Raw genomic sequence first — 13,405 nt, 5'->3', positions numbered from 1 at the left:
CTCCGCGCTGATCCCCTGTTTTCGTCTGCCGTCGTTTCTCGTCTTTTCAGTGGAGCGGAAATGTAATTTTAAAAAAAAATCTTTATTTCAAACTGTCAACGTACACAGTATCGAAGGAAAACGTCAGAATCGCGCTCATATAGATAAAAACATTAAGAAAAACCAAACGAAAAGCAGTGCGGCAGCGGAAACAGCTGACCAGTCGTGCGAGTTATATGTTCGCCGCCTACGGCGATGGAAACGCGGCTACTGGCTCGTCGATATGCCTATATGGTGTTCTGAGAACACCATATAGGCGTACTAAAGTTCTGCTATCCCAGTTTTTTTCAACCCACGTCGTTTTTATAACGCCCATCCAGAAATTTTCCAGGCCCCGTAATGAGCCACGTTCTGGATCCGTTCTGGTCCCTGTGTTTGTCTGTTTGTGTTATGCCCTAGAGGAGTGATCTGTTGTTTGATATTGAAGTGTTTCCAGAAATAAAAGGCAGCAGGCTAAAAGCTGATTTGTGTCAAGACATCACAGATTGCCTCTAGCGTGACAGTTGGTCCTGATGGTCCGTTACGTTTTTTAGGCAAGGCTGCCTTTCTCCTCTACCCTTATGTTACTTTGCCGGTGCACCGAGCGCAGGCCTACAACAGAGCCCAGGGTATGAGATAGGAACGTTAGGATGGCAATATATGCCATACATCAGCATAATCCCCAGCCCGCAGGCGGCTCTCCTCGCTCCTCTGAGTCCAATTATAGAGTGTGTGTTGTGTGAGAGCACAGGCTGTGCTGCAGATCGAGCCCCAGATCCGGCTAGCGGCAGCCAGCTCTTCCCATCCTCGCTCTCACACCCACACGCACTCACATATAACCCAGCTATAGAAACGCATGGGCGCACACACGTACGAGGGATGGATGATTTGTTCAGATATAACGAGGCGCACTGTGCCGCTGAATTGTTGTTCACTCTGTCACAATTTCCCTCAAATGAATAATTAACAAGGTGTGAGTAAAGGCACCGCCTCACACTCCTGCTACGGCATTTGCTCTCTTGATTTTTCTTTCACTTATGCACCTACCTTACCACTGCAAATACATTTTTATACTACTAATTTGATTTGCCTGGATCTTGTTCAGCCTTGCCAGCCTATAAATCAAATAATCCTCCAATTTGCACAGATTAATTTTCTTTTTGAGTTGATTTTTTTTTTTTTAGCATACAGCACAAAAGAATATATACTTCCTGGTTTAAAAACTCAGCGAGAGACCATAAATTACCTTGAAAACAGTGCAGCTGGAGGCCTTTGAAGTCAAGCATATCTTTGTTCTGGCAGGCTGCTTCTGTGCCCTCGTTAAGTTCCCAACAGATAGAAATGTCAAAGTGGTGAAGGTTGGAGCTTGGAGGCTGGGAACCGCAGCAGGAGAGAGGGGGAAAAAATGCGGCGCTTTAATAATGGTGTCACTGTGGTGTGATCGTGCCCGGCTTGGCCGTGTGTGGCCCTGTGGAGTCTTTAAAGCCCCTGATCAGAGGGTCCAAGTCTGTAATGACACCCAGCGGGAGAAGGATATTGCTCCGTGTGAAGGAGCTTCTTCCTCTCTTGACACATGAACCTCTGGCCCCCTCTGCTCAACTTCCCACCTACCTTTTCATATGTCCTTCACCCTCCATTTCTCATCACTCCTCTGCTCCCGTCTTCGTGTTTCCAAGGCGCTGCATGTTTGCGGTGCTCAGACGGAAACACTCCCCTCCATCCATCTTGTACCCGCCTGACGTCTTTGCTCCACAACACAGCACCACTGTCTCTGAACCTCACGGCGCACACATCCCTCCTCCCCCAACTCCCCCTGTCTGTCCATCCACCTATCCATCAATCAATTTTTTTCCAGTCCCTGGTGAAGCCGATCCCATTCGCACCCTGGAATTGAGAAACACCTCTGAGAAGTGTGTGTGTGTGTGTGTGTGTGTGTGTGTGTGTGTGTGTGTGTGTGAAGGTGTGAGATGGAGAAATTTGACAGAAGCAGGGAGGAAGAGGTGAGGGGGCACCATCAAAACAAGATGGGCCAAAATGTATTTGCGCTAGTATTTGGGGTGGATGAGAAGAGAAACGAGTTAGCTTAGCTTAGCACTAAAACTGGAAAAAGGGGTAAACGGCTAGTGTGGCTCTGTCAGTGGGGGGGGGGCAAAATCTGGTGATAAAAAGACAAATTGTTGTTCTTACACTTCGGTTTTTTTGTAAGGCAAGATACAATGTGTTGATTGGTCAATTTTAGAGGAGTATTGTCGAACTTAACTATTTTCAGGGAGCCCAGCGCCTATCTTGGATTGCCTATTTCTGTGATTCCCATGGCTATGTTGGATATTTATGGTTGTACCGCTGTGGTGCAGCAGTTAATCGGCTTTCACCTGGGCCATCGGTTTGAAAATGTCTTTTAATGTCAGCTACAGGACCCATTTCTGGGCTGTGCCCCCGGCCATTGGAAAACGGTGGCAACGAGCAGTGGAGAGTGTTTGCGTCCCATGATGATCGGAAAACATAGCTAAGGGTTCTCGTCCAGACGTAGTGAGAATTTTACCCACATTTTCAGAAAATCGGCAAGAGAAAGTACTAATTAATGTGGGTTTCCTTCCACTACAATTATGCAAATATTAGGGGCAACGAGATAAACAGCTGGTGATGCTAATTCTTCTCCAGCTGGGTGCCATTGAAGCAAGAAAGGTGACATAATTAAAAGAGCTCCAGTCAAACCTCAGTGAACAACACTGCAGAAAACACGATGTTAATAACACGTTTCTGTTTGTTTGATTTATTGATATGAGAGACTTTACCGTCTCCTCGTCGCTCTGCGCGGATCTTCGTTTGTTCAGTGGACGTTTTGGGTCTCATGCTTAATGTGTCTTTTTCCATTGCACTTTGTCCCATTTTGATTTTACTGATACAGAAACTTTTCCACCTCGGTCGAGCATAAAAACCTTTTTTGCGATATTTGGAATTTTTTCAGATCTTCTGCACTTTCACTCAATTTGTTGAGTGCGAACTGAAAATGCAACATAGGAACAGGTGGATAAAAATGCACTTAGTGTTTCACAGGGTTTCTGCCCTAAATACTTTAAATATTATGGCACGACAGGAGATTTTTTTTATACCACTGGTGTCGAAGCCCAGAAAACAACTCTCCGTTGCTCAGATGACGACATCAGGTAGCTCAAACAGAAAAGCTTTTGTCCGCTGTCCAGGAGCTCCGGTAACAAACTACCCTATTAGGAGTGAGCCTCAACATGAATGAATGTGTGTGTTTGCGTGTGTCTGTGTGTTTGTGTGTGTGTGTGTGTGTGCGTGTGCAGAGTCTCAGTAGTTTGGCATACCATCCACCTTCCCTGATGCATCCTCCCCTCTCCTCTGTTAACGTGCTGTTGCTAAGATACCAGCCGCTCATCTTTACTCTTCCACACGCCACACACAACCTGTGTGTGTGTGTGTGTGTGTGTGTGTGTGTGTGTGTGTGTGTGTGTGTGTGTGTGTGTGTGATCTTTCTCCCTAGCTCCTAACTATCCTTGACACACAAACACACACAGACACACACTTCTGTATAAATCATACCTTCACACCCATTCGCCACCTTAAAGGTCACTGTTTGAGAAGGAAGACAGGCGTTTTTTTTCTCTCTTTATTTTTTCTTCTGCCTCCCACTCGGCTGCAGTAGACACATTCCTGCCTCCTGAGACCTGGAGACAAATTAAACGAGTGTCGGACTGACCCGGGAGCAGCTCAGTGTCTTCAAACATCAACATTTACATCGCACAACTCTTTAAACAAAATGTCATCATGCACCAATTCTCCATTAAAGATCATTTTGTGTGGTTTTTTTTTTTTGTTTTTTTTTCTGTGTTTTTGTCTCCCTGTGTTTGTCTCCCGCGACTCCATCACTTGGCCCGCGGTGGAATTCCCTGGAGGTCCAGCGGATGAAGCCCATGAGTCTCCATCGTCAAAGCCTCACGGGAAACGGTGCGTTGTTGTTGAAGGCTAATAAAACATTCCATGTTTTGTACCGAAGTGATCAGGAGTTCAAGTTATGCTGTTCAGTGCAGCAGTACTGTAGATATACGGTCCTAAGCAGAAGCTTTAGGCACTAAAAGTAAAGTGAGGATGCTTTCAAACATATTGCGATGAATATATATATTTTTATTGATCAGTTTAACTTCATTCAACGTGCAGTAAACAGAAAAACAGCGCCAGATTTCCTCGTTGCACCTGCGCGCAGTTTTTCAGGTTCCCGGTACTCGGGTTGTTCAGAGCATCTTGGAGAATTCGCCACGGTTCTTCTGTGGATTTAGAACCAGGACCTCATATGTAAGGATCTGATGCTTTTCCAGTCTCAAGATGAAACATTTTTGACTCGTGTGAATTCATGTCTATTAGCACCCGCCAGTGTCTTCCAATCGAGCTGCGTCTAAAATTCCCTGTCTGTTCTGTCTGAACACATCTTGAGACTTTAGAGATTGTGGCTTAACTGACTTAACTGTAACATTTACTGTAAAAACTGTCTTTAAATAAAAAAAAGGAAATTAAAGGAGAGGAACCAGCTGGGGCCCAGTGGGGTCACCATCCGCCCAATTGCTTCGACACGAGTTCTCCAAAATATATGACAAAGTTTTTATTACCTTCTAGAATATCTGAATAGGGAATAGTGAACTGAATCAACTGAATATGTTTGGCTTCTGGACTGTTGGTTGACTGATACGCATGTGTGGCTCTTTTTAGGTACATGTAGGGTAAATCACCAAGCCCACAGGTGGGGTATGAGCCATACACCTGTGTATATGCACCAACGCCCCTCTGGCCGTCTCCACTGTAATCAGCAGGAAAAGGGAAACCAATCGGCTGTCCTAAAAAGTTGAAATAATGACAACCTTACGCGTATGATTTCTTTTTTTTTGGTTTGTTTTAGCTTTTGTTTTAGCGGACGGCATGTTCCCGTGACCTGAAAGTTGTTAAAGCCTTCCAAAGCCATTAGATCGATTGCGTATGTATGTGTTTCATGCACCTGCTGCTTTGTGGCAGGTGAAACATGGGGCGAGTGTTGGGGTACTCGAAGGCCGTTTGGATCGGACCTCAATTGTACATTGCTTTGGACAAAAAGCGACTTTCGAATTAATATATATATATATATATATATATATATATATACACACACACATACATACTGTTACGGTTTTTACACTGAGAGTGTTAATGAGCATACACACCATACTAAGGCTGCAACTAAAGCTAAAACCAGCAACTGTTTGACAGTCCGGCCTGAAAAGTGACTGGAGTGATAAAAACTGGTTATCATAATAGCTGCCACTGAATTTCCTTCCGATCGATCCAATCGTTGCAGGTCTACACTAAACTGGCCAAGTACACTTTGATTTATAAATATTTAGATTTTTTTAAAATGGCTGGCAGTATGGGCAGAAAAAAAAACCCAAACGAATTGTGTGGTAATTTAAAGTTTAAACGTGAGGACCTGAAGTACATTGAAAAAAAAATGATTTTGTTCCAATAAATCTCTTGTGATAGGTGTTCTGACGTGCGCCAACAGTGGAATTTTGCTTTGATAAAAACAATAATAATTACAGCGGTAGTTCTGTAGCCGATTGTATGCTAACCTTAATTACTGCTACTGTACATGGCCATGCCGTGGTTCATTTTACAGCATGCAGAAAACCTCCTGCGGCTCTTTCTGCGGTAACCTTACTGCGGTATGACTTACAGCAACCTGCTGACTAATTGTTGACTAATTGTTGCCAGGAAGTCAGTGTCATTTTAACAGTAAACCATGATCACCAGCCGGAGCGTTTGTCGGTTATTTAGATTGTGGAAAATGGTCGAGCTCAGAGTCATAATGACGGACGCACCCTTCAAACTGATTCTTTTCACAAACAATTAGCTCTTTGAAAAATAATTTACCGTACACGTCATCGGATCGCTTCGCGTTTTGTCAACAGTTAACACACTCTGCTCTACCTCGCATCGGAACAGCACTGACATGTCGTCCGTATTCTTCCTTGTTGAATAATCGCTCAGTTATTCATGTTGCTTATGAGGAAACACGCCTCGGAGGGCCATTGATCGCATGGGCTTGAACAGTCATGTAATATTTAACCAAGTGACTAAAGGCTGTAAAAATTCTGCCTCCTGCGCAGACCCCCACTCACAGAGTCAGAGACCGTAGGGACTGCCGGTGCTTGTACACATTTGAACCCACATGTGAGTGTGTGAATGCCTGCAACCCATTAGATGAGAAGGACGCCTCTCAAAATGAGGCTTTCTGCTGGCACTAAAAGTTCGCCTAATTTTAGCCTTTACCAGGGAAACGATGAGAGCGCGCTGAGCTGGGAGACGAGTCCCAGCGCTACCGAGCGATGAGTCACTTCAGTCAAATAGACAGCAGAGAGGCAGAGGGGGAGACCAGCAAATGGGAGCGCCGGGGAGATTACATGTTTATGTGACTGTCCGTTCACTTGATGCCAGCTGCCCGATGGAGGGTGGAGCCGGAGTTGATATGTCGCTCTCCGTGTACCCAAGAGTGTCCTTCATCGTGACAGAAAATCCGGTTTTGAGTCAATAAATGGTTCGGCTGACGAGAATGTTGTAAAACCTCCTGAAAAAGATTGCATCTCTTCTCTATATTAGGTTGGGAACCACTGGACAACTCTACCAACCTTTACAATATAATAGTTAAAACTAGCTTCACTTTGACCAGCTACTGTATTAAAATGCTGTTTACACTTTGATGCATCAGTACTAATCTAATAATGCTATATATATTAATATATTTCTTTTCTGCAGAATGAGATTTGCTGAAAACACTTGCGCACTTTTATTTAATTTTACTTTGCATGCCCGACTTTTGCTTGTAGTGGAGTATTTTTACATTGTAGTACTCGTACTTTTTATTTAAGTAAATGATCTGAGTAATTCTTCAACCACAGCTGAGAAATAGCCGGTGCCATGTTCCCATATATAGCATAAAACATGGGCTCTCTTTATGCATTGTATCCAGAGTTGAAGACTCTCCAGTAGTGTGATTGATACCATTTCCCCACTGAAATAACTGCATTTTGACCTAATGTTATGTTACCGTTATGTTAACATACCGCTGTGTATGACATGCACACCGCTCCTTCTGAAACCTGCCATTTCTTTTTTTTTTTTTTTCTGTGACTAGAGTCGTGGAGGTGAAACACTAGCACTGACAAGCTGAGGAGAACCCGTGATCCCAGCTGCACCGTACATCCCTGTTGAGACGATGGCAGGGTACCGCCTCCTTTTGGTGGAAAAAAACAATCACACGTTTGTTGTTTGCCTACTTTATTGAAGTGTAGAAATGTTAACAAAGTAACTGATGGGTGGTGCTATAAAAGGCTAAATGTCTAATATTGAAACAAAAACAGAAACCTCAGACAATGTCCTGATAATGTTATTAATTATTGCCATCAGGCAAATTAGAATTTCATGAACAATCACCCGAACAAATCACGGCCTCTCGGTTTCCGTGTGAGCCCCCTCGGTAAAACCACAACCGAAATCCTATACTGTTTATTTTATGAAATCGACGGAGAGGTGAGTAAATGATCAAAATCAAATTACAAATGGTTTGAAAAAAGAAAAGAGAGAAAAGAAAAAGGTGACTGGTGTGAGGTCAGCAGAAAAGAGATGTAACACCGTCACCCTTTTTTTCAGAAAACATTAAGACCAGCGAGTGCTAACCCCCACGTGTGGTGAGGCTTCAGACATGCTGGGGCTTTTAAGTAATATTGTTGAGCGCGATGTGCCGGGAACTGAAGTATCTGGAGGCCGATCCGTTACTTCCTTCGTGACCATCCTGGATGGGAGAAAACAAAAACAAAACAACAAAACATATGAGGTTCTGACCCATAGGTGATAATCTGGGATTTTTAATATTTCAACCCTGTTTCCCCCTTGTTCTACTGCGCTGCTGTCCCATGGAAGCCCAGTCAGTGTATTTGTTGTGTCCCTACGTACGTTAGCAGTGCAGGGAGTTTTTACAGAATCAAGTGTTCATTGTCCACTCACAGCACTGGTAAAGCTTGTTGATGCGGGCGATGTCGTTAGCGCTCATGAACCTAGCTTGGCCGAAGGACATGTGAGGATTCTTCCTGGCGATGATGGTTTGCTTCCTGTTTTTGGAGAAGGCGTAGCTACAGGAGGACACAGAACACAACGTTTTTTGTTATATTCAGCTGTACACACACGAACACAAGCACACACTGGCTCGTTATTCAATAAAAGCTTTCTTGCAGTTATCCCTGACTCTTGGAGTTTTACCCGATGTACCGTTGACTTAGTTTGTTAGCTCTTTTGGATTTTTATTTTTATTTTTATTTTAATGTAATATGATGTCTTACAGTAGAACAACATAATAACTGCCATCAATTTTAAGAATTTTGCTACATATCTGGGCTTGTTTACATTTTATATTTGCTTTAAGAAACAAGCAAACAAACAAAACAAAACAAAAGAACTATATTTTTTAAATCTCTTTCAAAAAATGTGTCTCCCTCAAATACTTTCAGGTAAGATGATATCTAAGCTCTGTAAACATTCGTGAACGCAGATGCACGCGCTCACACAAACACTCACTTGCTGTAATGCATGACAGAGTTGAAGTCGTAGGGAGTACCCAGGTTGTTAGTCTGCACCTTCCTGAAGTTTGATTCCTTTCCTGCACGGACGGAGAGCACATCGGAAATATCAGCTTTTACAACTTTCATCTGTTTCGTCCTGCAGTAACAGTTTCTTTTCCCGCGCGGATTCAAACCTCACGATCACCGAACAGTCTGTTGTCGCGCCATATGCAATTTTTTTACGTCTGAAACAAAGCTGTTGCGTCTTACGGACGTCAGTGTTTGTCGATCGGCCCACCACTTTGGTCAAGACTGAAATAGCTCAGCAAGTATTGAATTGATTGCCAATTAAATTCGCTACAGATATTCGTGATCCCCAGAGGATGAATCCCTAACGATTCCGCTGAGATTCTAATTATCCTTGATCCTTGACTTGTCATCTAGCGCCATCATCAGGTGAAAATTTCAGTTTGCCTAACACCGTTACTTTGGTTTATGACCAAATTAGGGGTGCAGCTAACAGTTATTTTCCTTATCGATTAATCCAACAATTATTTTATTGATTTAATCAGTTCATTGTTTTTGGCAATGACATGTCAGATGATAGTGAAAAATGCCGGTTATTTTTTCCCGGGGCCCAAAGCGATGTAGTCAGGTAGCTCCTTGTATTCGATCGGCAGTCAAAAGCCCAGAGAGATTCAGTTTACGATCAGACATCGCAAAGGCAAGCAGCAAAGCCTCACATTTGAGGAACTGCCACCAGCGAAGGTTTGGCGTTTTTGCTTTAAAAAAATGACAGAAAACAGTTCAATAGCAGAACAGTTGCAGATTAACATCGATAGATTAATCGACTAATCAACTAATCGTTGCAGCTCTAGACCAAATACCTGCAAAACCAATGACGGTCCCATCAGCCTTAGCTGTACTTTGCGTTTAGTGCTAATTAGCAATTGTTAGCTGCCAAGCTAAGACGGGGACCGTGGTAAACATTTCACCTGCTTAGCGTCGGTTTATTAGCATTGTGGCTCTCAGCATGTTAGCACACTAACGTAGCATGTATCTCAAAGCCCCGCTGGCCCTAAGTACAGCCTCTAACATGGCTGTAGGCTCTTAGTCTTGTTATTGTGTTTTTGCTCTTATTTGCCTATAACTCTTTGCTCCTCTTAATATGCAGCTGAATTGGAAAGAAGAGATAAAATAAAGGTATACATACTTTAAGCTTCTGAGTTTAATAACCGGGACTCCATTGTTCCATCGTTGTATAGCAGATAAAACCAGAACTGTGAAATAAAGGGTTTTTTTTTTTTTTTGTGGGCGAGCGAACCTGGCTTGATGTTCTGGCTGAGGATGGAGACGTATCTGTCCCTGTCTGAGCGGACCTGCTCGTGGTGGAAACCGAGAGCGTGGAAAACCTCGTGCTGCACAGTGCGCGTGTACAAGCAGCCTTTTTTCTTCAGGGAGATCGCCTGCCCTCGGCTCTGACGGCCCAGGTGGGACCAGCACCTGACACACACACACACACACACACACACAATGGTTGACACATTCCTGGCCTCTTGCGTGGGTTGGGAAATTTTGAAGTCAACTGGCCAAATGGATGCACGTCATCTTTCTCTTTCCTCTTGTTTCCTTGTTGGCATCATTCGTCTTTCCTTCCAAAACCATAATAAACAGAAAACTGTTTGCTGACCGCCGCTGTGGTTAAAATTTGACTGCCAGATTTACTCGAGTACTGTAATTAAATAACAGGTACTTGCAGGCTACTTTTCCTGAGTATATCAATTTTATGTCACTTTATACTTCTGCTACATTTCAGAGGGAAATATACTTTATACTGCACAACATTTATCTGACAGATACTTTTATCTGATAATATCTATGTACTTTTACTTAAGTGGGATTTTGGATGCACTCGTAATGGTGTATTTTCACATTGTCGTACTGGGGCTTTTTGCCGGAACGAAAACATGAAAAACCCATCACGGGTCAAAACATGGGCGCGGATGTGGAGGAGCTTGGTAGCCGGAGCAAGGGGAAAACCTCCAACGCTGAATAACTCCCGGGGGAGGCCTTTTCGTCAAATGAAAAAGTGTGTGTGTGAACGTGTCAGTCGCGTCTCTTCATGCTACCGTTGGTGTGTGTGTGTGTGTGTGCGTGCATGCGTGTGGTCCTACCCAGTTCCAGGGAAGAAGTAGAGGTAATGTTTATGCCTGGGCCCCTTCCAGACAAAGCGAATGCAGGTGAACCATTGGAAGGTCAACAGGCTTTTAATGATGACCATCTGCTCGTTCCTGCCTGCAGAGACAAAGTACAGGCTGCTGAGGTGTGTTCGCCCTAAACAGCCTTTACCCTCCTTCAACCACAGCACAGTAAACTCCATTTACAGTTTTTCAGATCGTTCGGATTCACTTCAAAATCTCCCCTTTTTTCTCTCGGGTGGTCAACACAGAGCTCAGTGGGTACAAACTAGGGGCGTGTGCCGCAAATGATAAATCATTCCCTCTTCCTCACTTTGAATAGTGTTGAGTCAGCGTCTTCATTTCGTTAGTCCTCCTCTTCACTATTATCGCTATGGATCTATCACAGTTTTAGTTTGATCTTAGTTTGAACTTTCTAGAATGATTCAACTAACCTTTGAAGTCTATTAAATGTAAATTATGGGACAAAATATTAGACTTTTTTTTATGGTCATAGAAATAAAAAGATAATAATTAGCTATTAAGACATTTTTCTTAAACCAGTGGATGTAAATGTTGTGACACCACGCGTAAGAACCCAAATTTGCTAAATAACTTTTCAGTCTCCAGTTCAATGTATAAACAACATTTACTGTTTATTTTAAGACCAGTGGTTGAAAAAAGTGCTTGAATCCTTTAAGTGAAAGAACTACTATAACAGTGTGAAAAAAGTCCGTCAAAAGGGGTCACCAGATAAATCTGAGGGGTCGTGAGATGATTGATGGGAATGAAAAAAAACAAAACAAAGATCTGCTACATAAATTTAGAGCGTAAATATCTCTTTGGTGAAACTGCCAACAAGTCAGACATCTAAAACCTGTGATGAGGAGCACAACTAGACCCACTGGTTTAACATTCGAGAAGGTGGAGTGTTTTACAAGCTGGTCATTTGTTCTTTATGTTAAACGTTAACCTGAAGAAGTAACTAGTAACTGTAACTGCCAGATAAATGCAGTGAAGTAGAAAGTACAATATTTTGCTCCAGGATACGGACGAGTGGAGGTAACATGATACGGAAGTATTCAAGTAGCAGTACAAGCACCTGATAATTGTACTTAAGTAAAGTACTTGAGTCATTTTCCGCCACTGGTTAAGACAATACTTCTTCATTCTGCTGTGATGGAACTTTCCTAGTTCCATCTGGAACCAAACAAAGCTGACCTTGACGAGGCTGGTTTTTGGGGGGTCAAAGGGCGACTCACTGTATCTGGAGGAGATAACGACGGGCACTATGACGTGGGATCCCGATTTGGGCCACTTGCAGCCTCTGGCCGTGCAGGGGTCCGCGTTCCTGTTTTTATTCGGCACAATGTCGCCGTAGGTCAGGCTTGTTGCTGCAGAGCAATAAAGAAACAGGCAATAATATTAATATTAAAACCGGGAATCTAGAGTTTTTTTCATATTTGCAAGACAATCTCATTTTTATATGAAAATCAATGACGTAACAATTTTTTGGAATATTTGATTAATCTGTCCATAATGTTTTCGATTCTTTGATTAGTCATTTAGTCTCTAAGTGTAAGAAAACAGTGGAAAATGTCCTTTTCAAGTTCCCAGAGCTAAAGGTGATATCTTCAAATTGCTTGTTTTGTCTGACAACCAGTCCAAAACTCAAAGATATTCAATTCTCAATGATATATTAGGAAGAAAAGCAGCAAATCGTCAGATCTGATAAGTTATTTTCTGTCGATCAGCTAATCGATTGATTGTTTCAGCTCTGCAATCAGCTGCATCTCTCACCAACTGCCACCAATGTATTTCTACTTTAGCCAGAAGAGTTGGATTTTATATAAAACTTCTGTCTTACCTATGTCAGCATTGGCTCTTTCAATGATTTCAGAGGTGTCCAAAAATCCGTCTGGAGCCAAACAGAGAAAAAGAGAGGATGTCAGAAACGAGGAGCAGCAGTTTCACGTGTGAATCAGCCACATTTTCAGTGTTAATATTTTGAGGGAAGTCTCCAATATTCAACTCACCTGTTGTCGCACCCTGCAACACAAAAGCAAGAAATTGCAGATATTAAAATCCTGTTTCCTACTGTTTTCAGATGTTGTTTGGCAGATGGTTCTGTGGCTGCTCTTTTATGGGAGGCAACAATTTTCCTTCAACTTAAAGGCTCATAAAATCCATTATTTTCACAGGACAGCAGACAGTGTTTAACATCACAATCCCAGTGCTGAAAGAGTCACACTTACTGGAGGAATGGCCGTCAACGAGAGGAAGAGGAGCAAGAGGAGAACGGGAGTCATGATGGTGGTCCTCTTCAGCTACACTATAAACACTGAAAACACAGGAAACTCTGAACAGTGGCTGTTAACGAAGAGGTTTGATGCACATATGATAAAAACAGTGATGTACGAATAGAAGGAAGCAGAAGGAGATCAGTGGAGTTTACCTGCGGTACCACGGGTCTGGTGCTGGATGCAGCAGGTGCTCGGCTCCCCGCTCTTTATAGGCAGCCCTTACAGGGTGTGGCTGAGGTTTCACCAATTTGTTTCAGCTCAGGCATCAATAAAACCTTGGCAGTTCTCCCAGGGTAGGGCTGAGTGA

At 43.0% G+C, this 13,405-nt stretch overlaps 1 protein-coding gene across 1 annotated transcript; it reads right to left on the bottom strand.

The window, feature by feature from the left end:
* Positions 1-7,750: 7,750 nt before the first annotated feature.
* LOC120790178 (high choriolytic enzyme 2-like) lies at positions 7,751-13,104 on the bottom strand. The gene is made up of 9 exons (XM_040127530.1): positions 13,051-13,104; positions 12,832-12,844; positions 12,663-12,713; positions 12,058-12,189; positions 10,793-10,913; positions 9,943-10,121; positions 8,635-8,716; positions 8,068-8,192; positions 7,751-7,855 (listed from the first exon to the last, which is right to left on the bottom strand). Coding segments are annotated over exons 1-9 (759 nt in total). The 3' UTR covers positions 7,751-7,853.
* Positions 13,105-13,405: the final 301 nt, after the last annotated feature.

The sequence above is a fragment of the Xiphias gladius genome, chromosome 1 (genome assembly GCF_016859285.1).
Source record: "Xiphias gladius isolate SHS-SW01 ecotype Sanya breed wild chromosome 1, ASM1685928v1, whole genome shotgun sequence".
NCBI classification, from domain to species: domain Eukaryota; kingdom Metazoa; phylum Chordata; class Actinopteri; order Istiophoriformes; family Xiphiidae; genus Xiphias; species Xiphias gladius.
The sequence above is the reverse complement of the archived record's forward strand: the minus strand, read 5'-3'. Positions and strand labels throughout refer to the sequence as shown.